The sequence below is a fragment of the Cuculus canorus genome, chromosome 5 (genome assembly GCF_017976375.1).
Source record: "Cuculus canorus isolate bCucCan1 chromosome 5, bCucCan1.pri, whole genome shotgun sequence".
Taxonomy (NCBI): domain Eukaryota; kingdom Metazoa; phylum Chordata; class Aves; order Cuculiformes; family Cuculidae; genus Cuculus; species Cuculus canorus.
The window spans coordinates 38,225,415-38,239,535 of NC_071405.1; the positions used below are offsets into that span (position 1 = coordinate 38,225,415).

Here is a 14,121-nt window from a genome sequence, read left to right on the forward strand (position 1 = left end):
TTCAATAGTTGTGAAAAAAAAAGAAATGCACAGAACACAGAATTTCAAGATGCAATTTTAGCTCTTAATCTAGAAAATTCCCAAACTCTTAAACCTTAAATAAAATCCCTAACCCAGTGGGATTTAAAGAGCCCAGGTCACTACTCGTCTGCATAGACATCCAGTCAGCACGCACCAGATCACTTACAAATTCTGCTCCAAGTGAACAATTCCATTAGTGGTTTCCTTTTTTGGGAGAAGACTTCTGGTGTGTCAGTCTAAATATTTGAAGTCCTCCCACAAAACAAGTCAAAGCAGCTATGGAGGAGGGGAAGCCACTATTAAAAATGTGTGGAATGTAACGTACTTGGGGAAAGGCAGATAATACTGGGACAAGGAAGTTGACTACTTCAGATCTGAGGTTCTTTTCCCATGCAGTCCCATCAACTTCGATACTAGGCAATTTCAAATCTACAAATATTAGTGAATTTCAACCTTTGTAGAATATACATGACTAAAAGTTAGTCTCACAGAAAAAAAGACTATCAAACCCTCCTGTTACCTGATACACACTATATCCATTCTAAAGGGTGCAAAAACTTCTAGATAGCAACAGGAAAAAGTGCCTTTAAATACTTCAAAAGCTCAGCTTTGAAGTGTCTTTTTCTTTAAATTGAAAGTAGTTGAGATGTATGCATCAATATAATTGAATGTACCTTTCCAGACAGAAGCAAAGCAGAAACTCCAAAGGAGACAAAACATTTCCTGCATCTGTGGCCTAAATCTACTAACTATAGGTAAATGCAGAAATCTTTCAGGCTTTAAACATCCTTGTTAAAACACACAATTTACAAATGCTTCCTCACAAAGTATTCTCAGAACCAATACCCAAGGGGACCAAAGAGCTAACCCACTAAGAAGCAAATAAACTTACACTCAGCCTTAGTGATCTCAGTGATGCACAGGCACCCACCATAGCTAGTCTAGTACAAAGACTATAATAGCTTGAAGCCTCAGACCTGCCTTGACATTTCTAGCTGAGCCTCTAGCTCCATTAGCTGATCTCACAGTCTGAAGTCTGATAGACTTCAGCTGAACACCCTCTTATCAGATAACAGGACTCACTCATCAGTATTAGAAACCATAGGCACCTTGCATGTCTTCTTGTGTTTGCTCTACATGATAAGAGCAACCACTCTTCAGTCTCATCTGAGCCAAACTGTAACAGGTTAACTTCCCCACAGCTGCAGAAGGCCTCAGGCAGTTGTACGTACATCTTCAGTGGTTAAGCTGTTGCAGAAGTTACTGCCTGTCCCATCCCTCCCACACACACACTGCCTGCACACGGGTCTCAGCACAACTGCATTAGTCCACAATAGCTACCAAGAATTCAACCTGTGTTTTGCAAACATTTTTACAGCATCACCTCTGATGGCTTAAGTGACATAACTGATAAAAGCAGAAGCATCTCAAATTATCTTTACTGCTGAAGACCTGTTTTCACGTAACATTTAATGCTAAAATCATGCTCAAGAAGTAAGCAAACCAATTCCCTTCCAATGAATTCTTTTGCAGAGTGTCTCCAGATGATTCATCCTCCAGTAATCCAGGTATGGGATACAGTTTAAATGCTGAGTTGTTGCCGCCCTCAAACAAGATGACAGCTCTAAGGTTTTGTACTTTGGCAGTTGGCAGTATCACTTGCATAACATAACATCTCACCAAAAGCTAAAGTGGTAGTTAAATCACACACAAGATTGTACAGCAGTTTAGTATACCCTTAGTTTATGGGAAGCGACTTCTGGACTTGAAAAAGGTAGAAGAATGAGCATCTGAACCAAAGCTAAGCAGTCAACAGCACTGTTGGTAGGTGACGACTTTATAAGAACCAGCATTAAAAGTAGCAAGGCCAGATATTCAAAGTTGTCCCTCCACTGCATGCCACCAGCAGAACACTTAATTTCTAGAAGAAAAAAAAAAAAAACCAACCACACACACCAGCTCCTACCAAGACAGAAAAAAAGATATATTCCACAATTTAAAACGTCTTAGTTAATGCTTTCAGATGGTTAGGTTTAACCAATAAAGTTGCTCTACCTTGCTAGTGTGCTAAGAAGGATTTTGGCCTCACAGGGTTTGCTTTCACACTTCAGGGTCTGGAAATTGTTTGTCAGAGCACACAACCTACCAACAAAGTTTTCCAAACTCACTGCAACACAAAGAGTGCTGCTGAAAACAGAAGGATATTCTCTCCACCTATAACATTTTAAGACCCCAAGAAGGGCCTTAAGTTGAGAAGTCCCAGCAATGCGAGAGCCTGATTCAGGGAGAGAAGGGACATTAGTTAAAAGAAAGTAAAAGTCTGGGTAATGAAAATGATACAGCACATATATTTGTGTCTTGGAAATATCAGTTGGGACATGTCAAGATTCAGATATCTTTGTTTGGAGTCTAGGGGAGGCAGGAAAAAGATGCAAGGACACTATCTTTCTGCAGGACTTTGAAAACAACTAGAGAAGAAATCCTAAGAAGCGACTGAAATAGCAAGACATTTATAATTGCATTCTTAGTACTGTTGGGTTACGCAAAGCCAGAACCCTTTTGAGTGCATCATCATTACTTATTTTTTCAGGTTACAGTTCATAGTGTTAGCTAGCAGAGGAAAATATTATATGCATTTGTAAGAAAATCTCTTCTCTGCAGTAGTAGAGCTTTTAACCCTTACGTAAAATATGTTACCAACAACTATTTTTTTGCACAGGATTATAAAGGACTTTCATAAAACACGACAAAACACAGACATTAAGAAAACTATGCATAAGCCCCCTACCTCAAACACTGCATACTACTGTAATCTCATTTACTTTCCTTACACAGAACCGAGTCTAATAACAGAAGTTGTTTAGCAGATCACTTTCCTGCCTAAAGATGCCAGATTTTTCACACATTTATTACTGGTATCCTACGATTTCATGGTCTATTTAGCACATAAGAATCAAAATATTCAGATTTGCTTGCAGGTTTACGGGTTTATATCTACTCAAATAAGGAATGCTGAAGATGCCTTGTGGTATGAGCGGAACAAGTTAGTTTTGTCAGAAAAACTCCAAATGGTAACTGCAGTGCTTTTAAAATTTCACCATCTCCTAGCAAATATAACTAGTGAGTCAGCATGCTATATTACTACAATTACAGAATACTCAGAACAGGACTAGAAAAATAATTTCCTTAAAAGTTTTGAGGAAGCTCAAGTTTATTTTCTGGCTTGGATGACTTGAAGTGTGACATAGATGATAGTCATGAATATGTGTACGTAAAGTTAATCTGCTGAGAAATAACACTTCTCATCAGTCTTCTGCACAAAGATCTTTGCATAATACTTTGTTTATTAGGGCTGCACCAGGGGCTTTTGCTTGAAATGCAGCATTTTTATGTGTCAGCGTTAAGCTCTAGTTAATTATTAATGCATGCTGGTCCTAGCAGCTAGTACTTTATGCTATCTTTAATAGCACCCTTTTACGTACGTTCCTACCATCTTAACTCACTCCTACCTAGACTCACCAGAAACTATAGTTTACTGTCTGGACGCAATCAAGAAGCTGGAGCAGGTCTGGTTAAACAAGCACAACTGCCAGATGAAGTTGTTTGCAGAGCCACATAGTAAGCTAGAAAGGATAACCTATCCTGGGTAAAAACATTCCCTGGTTATTTTTAACTCTGAGTGCTTGTGGAGTTTTTGAACTAGACAGAGGAAATAGTTATAGTGGTACATTGCTGCAGCAGCATGGGGACCGGCTAAACATTTTTCCTTACTGGTAGTACTAGCTTAACAAACTAAATCCTCATCAACTACAACAAAGCCCTATCCTTCAGGCTTAAAGAGTAAAAATACTACCCTAGCTTTGTGCCTTCCCACTGTCTGTTCCTTCTTAAAAGCAAAAAATCAAGTTGCCCTTGCTTTCAAGGCCCTTCAGTGTCTCCAGCTGCGCCAGCACACCACTCCAACCTGTCATGGCTACAGCACATCCCTCTGGCTACACACACAGCCCTCACTTTTCATCACAGTTTTGGGGAGCTTCACACAAGCCTGGAAATGCACATTCTCCTTTTCAGTACTCTGTGAGCATATTTGTATGTTACAAAAATCACCACAGAACTTAATCGTTCAACAGGATCTCTTATCTGCAGTAGAGCTTATAGCACGTCTGCACAAACAGAAGTGCACTACAATCCCCCTCCCAGTCCAGGTCCGAGGTTCTGGGTATACCTGCAGACAGCTAAAGCACAAGTTCTCCAGCCTTTCCCTTTCCAAGAGCAGATCAGAAACCTCACTTTAATGACGAACAGCCTTGTGCTGTGCTCGATCAGTCACAAGATCAAGCACCTCAAACATGAATACGTGACCTTCTTCAACTTAACCATAACTAGCCACGTACTGCATTCCAGCCAGCTCTCTTAGAAGCAACTTGCAAAAGCAAGAAATTTTTAAAAAAGAAAGTAATTTCATCGAAGTTCCCTCTGGAAGCCATGCAACATATCGAGTAGTTTATGCACTGGGATGTGACAGGCTTGAGTATATGCACGGTGTGTCATCAGAGGAGAGCAAGTAAGAAATCACAAAGCAAACAGATTAAGTAAACATCCTTTTTGTCTGCTATCTACTTCAAGTAATTAAGCTATAAAAAGAGGAAATAAATATTTTCTTTTGTATTACCTGTTCCCACAGGCTGCCTTACAGGTTATCCCAGACCCAAGCTGCAACCACAAGTAAAAGAAAGATCCAGTTCAAGACAATTGGTAGGGCCTCGCTCACTGCTCCAATAGAAATAATTCACCTGAGATCCAACTCAACTCTTTAAATTTGCAGTAACCACTACGATTTGTCAGCATTTCAAAACAACTCCAGCAACTTTGTAAGGCAAGCCATTTTCAAGGCAAACACTGTCTACTGGCATTATTTACAATTCAGCTTTTCAATCTTGATCCCAGTCAGTCTACCCCTTTCAGCAAAAATTTGTTGATCAAAGCTACACGCAGAAATCTCTGGATGCATTTTATGCAAAGCAACAGGGAAGCAAAAACCAAAAGGGAATTACAGGTGTGATTTCAGTTTTGATGCCAGTTTTATTATACATGCTATAAATGCGTTCTATTTCAAGCAGCAAACGCTGCATTTACCTGTATGTTACATTTTCCTTTAACGGTGCTTATGGCCGTTACTGAAAACCAGTACAGACTAGCAGACCAGTACAGTTAAGGCACCCAAATCGTCAGAACAAATGGAGAAATTACCCACTTGCGTCATACTAGTCTAGACCTGAATAGTGACTCATTGAGGAAGGTCTGCAAGAAACCTAGCTTCCTACCAACTAGCCAGAAGACTGCTAAATTTCACTTTGTGAAGCTAGTATTTATTTTCAGGTCCATCAAGATCAGTCACATCTTAAGTGCTGGTAATGCTTTTGGTAAATGCAGACAGGTTGCATAAGGTATACAAATACGTGCCATTTAGGTCTTCCAAAATTCTCTCAACATAAGGGCTCTACCTATAAGAGCCACCCTCTGCCACCACTACTGAATACTGGAATTCAGAGCTCCAGCCAGAACCAGAAGCCTCTCCCACTAGCACAGGAAGGAGGAACAGGCTTACGGCTGCCTATTCATCCCTGAGAGTGCAAAGGGCACATCGGCCAGTAATCTGGGAAGCTGTGCCAGAACTCTTTATGCAAGTGGCAGCAGAAGACAATCCAATAATCAAAAGGTACGTCAATATTTACTTACTATATAAGCAACTGCTGCTAGGGGTTAACACACGGCAAGGTACTTCCTGAGTGCAATGTGGTTTAAGTAACACCCAAAAAAATTTACTTTGGGAAAGGACTGCAAATTCCTCAAAACCAGAACGACCAGCATCTCGAAATTTAAGCAGTATTCCAAATTTATGCCAGCTTTTGAACTTAGCTGAGTTCTATTCTATGTGTATATTAATGCACAGCATCCCTGCTGGCTATATTATGATGCATTATACCATAGCCAGCTGTACCAGAACACTAACATGCAAACCAACGCTTCCTTCTTGCCTGCAAGTTAAGCTTGAAGCCATCTACAACATTTCCAAGGTTGTAGATCTGTAACCAACCTGGTGAGACAAATATTTAGTTTTGTAGCAGTGCTCTAGGAAACAAGGAGCTGAGCAGTTCAAGTTTCACAAGTGCAACAAGCAGCCCTTATTATTCCAGGTGACTGCATCACAAGTGCTTTGTTTTGCTTAGGATTTTCATTTCCCACCTTTCACCTCAATAGACGCCAACAACCAATTGCTCACTCTCTAAACTTCATATTGTCACGTCGTGGTACACGTTACTACTTACCATAAGAAGGCCCCATGCTTTATCAAAATGTAAGCATACCAGTCCTAGCGTAGCCCTGTATGAATCCGCAGCCTGGAATTCATGGCATTTTATTCCTTTGATTTTCTTATGCGCTTATTTTTCTGACGGTCAGCAACGGTTAGTCAGAATACCTAGAAACTGCAGAGGGATTTGCACACTCCCCAAGTCTAGCATGCAAAAGCGGTACACTAAGACACTGGGGTCTGTCAAACATCCAGCACACCAGCTCCAACACCAGCTGCATCTTCAGTTGTTGCTTTTCAATCTGCTTTACTCCTATTTTAGAGCTTCACCATAGAACTCTGAAAAAACTATTTTCTTGCCCAACTGCTATATCGGAGATAAAAGATACTTTGAGATAGCCCACCTTTAGCTTTATTGCTAACTAATGAGAACTAACAGTCCTGTAAAAGTAGTAGCTTGGGGGAAAAAAAAAGGTAAAAAAAAGAAGTCTGAACAGCTACTCACCACCCATCTACAAAGTCATACAAGTCTGCTTTCAGACAAGTGCCCGACGACGTTACCATTAAAAAGAACAAATCTACATCCAACTCCTTTTACTCACTAGTTAGCAGAACAGTAAGCTCAGTTCCATTTAGAACTTGCTACTGACAATTAAGGAGCAGCAGGAAAAATAACTTATTTTACAAATTTAGCAGTAAGAATTAAGCTTGTAAATACAGCATAAACTTAGTTAACAAACAAACAAAAACCCAAACAAAATCCCCAAACGCTGGACCCCTACATATTTTACATTACAATTAGTGTTTTAGCAGTTTAAAAAGGTTCCTGTATTACCACAGTTAACATTAAGCTGATTGACAAATTAAGCTCAACTCAGCCAAACTGAATTATATCCAGTCGATACCATCTCAAGGTTCTAACAACATTTATTAACTAATACATTCCTGCAAGTCACTGAAGTCTGTGTATGAAAAAATACGTCTCACTGTCACTAGACAAAAGCTAGAGTTTTATGAAGAAGAAAAACAGTATGACAAATAATTTTAACAATTCTGATCAAAAGCATCCACTATTTTATGGTGCAGATTTAAAAGAATAAAACATTAGTGGCTTTCTTGCTGCATACTGCTAAAGCCAGCTATACATTGTTTAGTTTAACAAAAAAAGAGAGCATTAAGTAAATGGCAACTGCAGGATAAAAAAAATGCAGAGGGTGATGAGTTATTTGCTAGGCTGTACTCCCTTTGAGCAAGGAAACCTGAACATTACAAAGGGCTGAGTTAGAAGGGAATGTGGGGTATTTTGTGACAGACCTCTCCACGACAGCTGGAGAAAAGCTATTGTGGCAACAGCTGTGTGCTCTGCACAGCTCACACTCACAAATACCTCCGCCTGCTAAGAGGCCAGCTAACCGGCTGCAATGCATTTTAAAAGTTTTCTGCCTCCTGGGATGCAAGCACGATGCATTATTTGTATATGTTTTAAATAAGAGAAGGAATGCTTGTTTCTATCACTTAGAGTTTTACAGAACACTGTGGCGTGACGTTGAACTATCATTCACGGCTGCTTCCCTACAGTTTACAGCTGCAACACCATCAACTCTCCTCTACAATCAAAACTTCTTCACTTCCTGTCTTAACAGTGACAGACTCAACAACAGTAAGTTCATATATCATATCCTGATTTAAAGGAAATGATTTGGTATTTCCAGGATGAAATCCTGGCCCACCAACAGCAATATCAAGCTGCATTCATCTCCCCAGAGGAAGAATTTTGAGGAACACAACAGCCATCTCACCACTGAAAGCTCTGATCTACTAATTTGTACTCCTGAGTTTCTCTCTCCAAGTTGCTAGACGAACTTCTGAAAAGTGAACCCAAGATCACAGGCAAGTATACACAAGCAACCAGCTACATCTCAAGTACCTTTCCAACTGCTGTGTACTAATTAGCACAACCACACCAAACCCAATACACAAAAAAGCTTTCATTGTGTGACACAGATTTGCTCACTGAACCTCCTTACAAAAACACTGTTGTTTGACCTCAGATTGAGGCACAATCATCTTCAGGAACTGATACCCTCAAACGAGGACACCGTGCACGGGAGTGCCTCACATACTGATCACTACCATAATAAGAATCCAATCTCAGCCATTACCACTGTTTCCCCACAAGACTGGAAATGATGTGCTGTGCACAAACTCCAGAAAGCTGGCCAAAGAAAGATTAACTGGTTCTTCCTAGATCTTCAGTTCCGCTCATTTTCATTTATTTAATCTGAAATGAAGGAAGAGCTTTCCCATTTTCAAATACCAATCCTACTTAGACTTTCAAAGATACAAAATAAATCAGAGCACATGCTTTCCCATTATATCATATCATCACAATAGTCTTGTTCACTAGAAAATAACCAACAGCACTGAAGGAGAAGCAAGAGGAACTATACCCAAATACCCATTTACTAAGAGTTAAATACAGTATCACATGAAAGCAATACTGTGTGGAAATACTCACCGGTATCAGTAAAAAGAAACTTTCATTTTTAAGCTTCAAGACCAAGTTGTTGACAACTGTATTTTAAACACAAAAACTAAAGAAGCAAAAGAGAATTTAAACCCTTCACTGACATAAAGATTCATCATATGGCAAGAGCTAGTAGCAACCCATGTTTTACTGAAGACAACTACGAGTTTGTCACTTAATCCTAAGAAATTTAAAAAATGAAGCATGTGACTTATTTGTAATCAATTTTAAAACATTCTAGAGCAGTTTCTATGCAGTCTTAGAAGACAAACAATGTATTGGGCAATATACTTGCCATACAGATACTACTTAGTGTTTGCTGGCATCACACATGCTTGATAACATCATAAGCTTTAAGAGCTCAGGAAGATACTGTGGTATATAAATGATACATCAAGCCTCATCTCTTATTCTCTTTTTGTCTGTAACTACATAGCAAGCATGGAAACAATACAAACACTCTTCCCAAAGACACCCGAGACTCTGCGCAGGTTTTTGTTTCCCAGCTATTTCTCTTTTTTTTTTTTCAAAGCTTTGAATTTTCTGCTTTGTGTTGGCGACATTTTATCTCAAGAGAGCAAAGAGATATAAATAACTTAATACAAACTGACAATAAGTTATTTTGAAAAATTCACCCTTAACATGTCAGCTGCATGCTACAGTGCTGTTCCCTCACCACTCTTTCCAACTGAACTCCTTCTGCTATTAGCTTGAAAATATCCTTCTATGTGACAAAGCAGACAGAGGTTCCTCTTTCTCAGATATTCTCTGGAAGACAAGTGTTGGTTAACAGCACACGAGCAAAAACTTTTATTTCTACAGGGGTGTAGCTCAAGATTTTACTTTAAAGAATTAATGTCTACCAGAACTCAGATATTTTAATTATCTCAGAAGACCCTTACTACTATTAAAATAAATGGACATAGCAAGACATCAAGTGTGAACCTTCATTTCTTTTTCCCTTATGTTCCTTAATTAGAACTTTTATTGTTTTACTACCTTAAAATTATCCAAAAGCCTGTAACATAGCCAGGAATTGCAGAGATCCAGAGATTCCAGACAATTTCCAAGACAGCAGTATTTCAGAAATGAATGTAAGCCTGCACAGATAACTGTTGCAACCATTCAGATGCCCACAGGAAGATGCAGGCAATACCATCTACAGCAGCAGTACCGCATTTGAGTGAATGGCATTCTAAACCAGCTTCAGTCAACCACAGACGTCACCTCCATACACAAGCAATGAGCAATTCAATCCATCGAGAGGACAGCAGTTGTTTTAGCCTCATCACGTTCACAGATCACCAAGCCAATATCTTACCAGTCTCTGATCAGGTATCTCCATACCACACAAACAAGGCACCTGCACAACAAACATTTCCCTGCCGTCTCAAATACAGTGCTCAAACTCATTTTCAAAGAACTGATTCTCCTGAAACGTCAGTTATTTTAATGTCCTGTATAATACTGGACCTACTAAGCATTCAGTACCCAGATTTTGAAAGCGCTGTTTTCTATGTAGTTAGTCTACATTGCAAAGCTTAAATTCTCCACAGAATATTACAGCTAACAAACACAGCGATGTATGCTTTAGTGAAGAAAATGTGAAGTAAAAACACAGTCTATTTGCTATCAGATCATCTGTTCTAACAGAATATTTTTTGCGAATATCACTGCCCCAAGAATTAAAAGACAAGTTTTCTCTGCTGTCAAACAGCCTGCCCTAGGGGTAGGTAGAGGATTATGGCCTGTCCTCAGCAGAATTTACGAAAACAAACAAAAAAAAATAATCATTCTCTCCAGATCAGCGATGGCAGCAAGCAGAGCACCAGCAGTTATCTCCTTCCACCACGAACAGAGAGGTAGATTAATAACAGTCCCGCAACGGAGACAGAAATACTAAAAGCAACAGGGCACAAGATTAAAATAAATAACAGGGGTATGGCTGAATTCGCAGCGGAATGGGAAAACGGGCTCCTCCTCGCCAGGCTGATACGCACACTTTACATCACCTATTCTGCCAGGGTTTTTACTGGAAGAGGAAAAAAAGTTGTATTCTCTGGAAAGCTCTATTATCTAGTTGGAACTGGATGATCCCTAAGGTCCATTCCAAGTCCGAGGGAAGCGGGCATCGCCCCCAGCGCGCGAAGGGCGCTGCTCGCCCCTCACCGGGGAGGTGGGGGGGGCAGGCTCAGCCCCGGCAGCGCCGCTTCCCGGGCGGGGCGGGGGCCGGGCGGCTGCGGACACCCCGCACCGGGGCCTCAAGGTCACTGCGGCGCCTTTCCCCCTCACCTGGATGAACTGGATGGTGAGCGCCGACTTGCCCACGCCGCCACCGCCCACCACCACCAGCCGATACTTCTCCTGCCCCGGGCCGTCCCTGCAGCCCGCGGCCATGGGGGAAAGCCGAGGGGAAGCGATCGCGGCAGCAGCGCCGCCGGCTCTGGCGCCTTCTCTGTCTCTGTCTCTGTCTCTCTCTCTCTCTCTTTCTGTCTCTCTCTGTCTCTCTCTCTCGTCCTCGCCCGCCGAGCAGCCGCAGGCCCCACGGAGCGCCCCGCCGTGCGGAGCCGCGCAGGGAGCACCGCCCGCCCCCGCAGCCAGGGCGCCGCGGCTACAAATGGCCGCCGGGGGGCGGGGCCGCCCTCATCGCTATGCTAATTATAGTGCATATTCATTAGATGAGGCGGGGCCTGTCCTCACCGCCCACGCGCTGCCGGGCCGGCCTCGTCGCTATGCTAACGATCGTGCATATTCATGAGATGGGCGTGGCCTGCCCTGGCCGCCCGCGCGCTGCGCTCCCGAGGCCCCGCTGCTGGGCAGCGCACCTCTCTGCTTTGAACGTGCGGGCTGGGACAGCCCCCGGGTCGCCCCCTCCTCTGCCCTCTCCCTCCCTTGAGCAGCCTGGCCCGGTGGGAGGTGTCCCTGCCCATCACAGGGGGGCTGGAGCTGTATGAGCTTTAAGGTCCCTTCCAGTCCACACCATTCTATGATTCTAATTACTGGTTTCCTCATGGGCTTTACTGGGGCGCCCGTCCTCCCGCCTCTTAAGTGCTTCATCAACATTAACGAGGCTCTTTGAATACCCACGGGGTGGGGAGGAGGTGTTCTTGCCCCTAGCAGCCAAGGCACAAAGCACTTTAAAGCCAAAGCTTTTTGATGTCAGGCTTGGATTGAGCAGGAAGGGAAAGGGGAGAAAAGCCACGGAGGCTTCAGCTCTTCCCCACTCTTCACCAGGTCTGCTCGTGACACTGCACGAGAATGGGTTTCCCACTCAGTTAAGCCACTCTCTCTTCCAAGTGTTACCCACCGTTCAGTGTCACAGCTCCATATTCGTAGGATTGTTTATGTTGGAAAAGACCTTTAAGATAAAGGTGAGCCCTTAATATAACATTGCCAACTCCACGGCTAAACCATGTCCCTAAGCACCACGTCTGCACGTCTTTTTAATACTTCTAGGGATGGTGACTCAACCGCCTCCCTGGGCAGCCTGTTCCAATGCTTGACAACCCTTTTGGCGAAGAAATTTTTCCTCATATCCAGTCTAAACCTCCCCTGGTGCAACCTGAAGCCATTTTCTCTGGCCTTATTTGTCCTTTTGTGTACACAGCCAGAGCATTCTGGTTGCAGTCTGTGATAAAGTCACCTTGGTCTTTTACATCTCTATTACTTTTGCTGGGAGCAAACTACTGCCTTCGGTAGGGACCTACCTATTTTGGTAATAATTTACTGTCCGACATGTTTCCGGACATCCAGAACACTAGGCAGATGACAATTGCACATATTACAAAGAAGCAGAACTTTTGCCAGTAGACCTTTCAGGTAATTCCTTTTTCCCTTCATCTCACTCTCCCCTTTTAGAAAAGAAATATAGCAGTAAAATTGTATATTTTTTACATATATTAGCACAGGTACAGCCTTGTGCCAGCACAGAGCAACAGTCAGTTGTGATCTTGTTCATGCATGACGTAGTCAAACCGGCTAGTCTGTAACACAGACACACTCCTCCCATCTGGAAGATAACAAAAACAGAAGTAGCGGCCATGTATGAGAGCTTTGTTGAAGGGGCTTGCCCAACACAACACTGAAGCTGTGTGTGGGGGCAGGGACAGCAATCCCAGTGTCCTTGCCCTCGCTCCCCCGAGAAACCCAGACTTTCTGCACTTAGACACACATTGAGAAGGGCAACACGGCTTGCGAAGGGGCTGGAGAACAATCCCTATGAGAGGCAGCTGAGGGAACTGGGGTTGTTTAGCCTGGACAAAAGGAGGCTGAGGGGAGACCTTATCACTGTCTACAATTACCTGAAAGGAGGTTGTAGAGAGGTGGGTGTTGGTCTCCTCTCCCAAGTGACAGGTGAGAGAACAAGAGGAAATGGCCTCAAGTTGTACCAGGGGCGGTTCAGATTAGACATCAGGAAAAATTTCTTCACTGTAAAGAGTTATCAGGCACTGGCACAGCTGCCCAGGGAAGTGAATGAGTCACCATCCCTGGAGGTATTTAAAAGGCAGGTGCTCAGGGACATGGTCTAATAGTGGTCAGGTACGATTGTACTCGATGATCTCAAAGGTCTTTTCCAACCTAACAATTCTATGATTCTATGATTTCAGCTCTGCAACAAATGAGGTGAGGGTTCCACAGGCAGGAGACTCCCTGCTGCTACAGACCTGGTTAGTTAGCTGTCTGCCTGACACAGTGACTAACAGAAATAACAAATTGCAGAGCTAATGAAGAACTACCATAGTGCCATACATACACACAGGATAAATCAATGACGTGCCCGTAATCTTAATTCTGCAATTTCCTCATTTCTCCTGCTGAACTTTGGAGTTCTTGCACTGGATTTCTTTGCTTTAAAAAAACAAATTTGTAAAACCAAAACCAACATACTAAAGAAAGTCTTTCAACACTCATTCTGGCTCAGTAGAGGGGAAGAATGTTCAACACACAGGAAGCAAACCTGATACCTTGTGGGTTAATGGGATAAGTGGATGAGAGGGAGAAAAGGGAAGTGTTTTGCCACTGAGGTTTCACAACTCTGTTTTGGAAGAGGAATGCCAGGACTCAAACCCCTTGGTTTGGTATTCTTCTGTAGTGAAAAGCCACTTTTTCACGTCTGTTTCCTTATTGCCCTGGCTGGTCAGAAATAAGGAACAGCTCACACAGGAAAGAATACATAGTCTAAGATTTTCCATCTTGGAAAAGAGATAAGTGAGTAGGAGATATAGCAGAGGTCTGTAAAGTCCTAGGCAGCACAGAGAAG

The 14,121-nt window shown here is 42.5% G+C and overlaps 1 protein-coding gene across 1 annotated transcript in view; it reads right to left on the reverse strand.

Annotated features, from left to right (window-relative positions):
• Positions 1–11,504, reverse strand: part of RRAS2 (RAS related 2) — a 46,641-nt gene extending 35,137 nt beyond the window's left edge. The window contains exon 1 of the mRNA XM_054068093.1: positions 11,154–11,504. Coding sequence (XP_053924068.1) covers positions 11,154–11,258 — 105 coding nt within the window. The 5' untranslated portion in view covers positions 11,259–11,504. The remainder of the gene's footprint in view (positions 1–11,153) is intronic.
• Between the last annotated feature and the right edge of the window lie 2,617 nt (positions 11,505–14,121).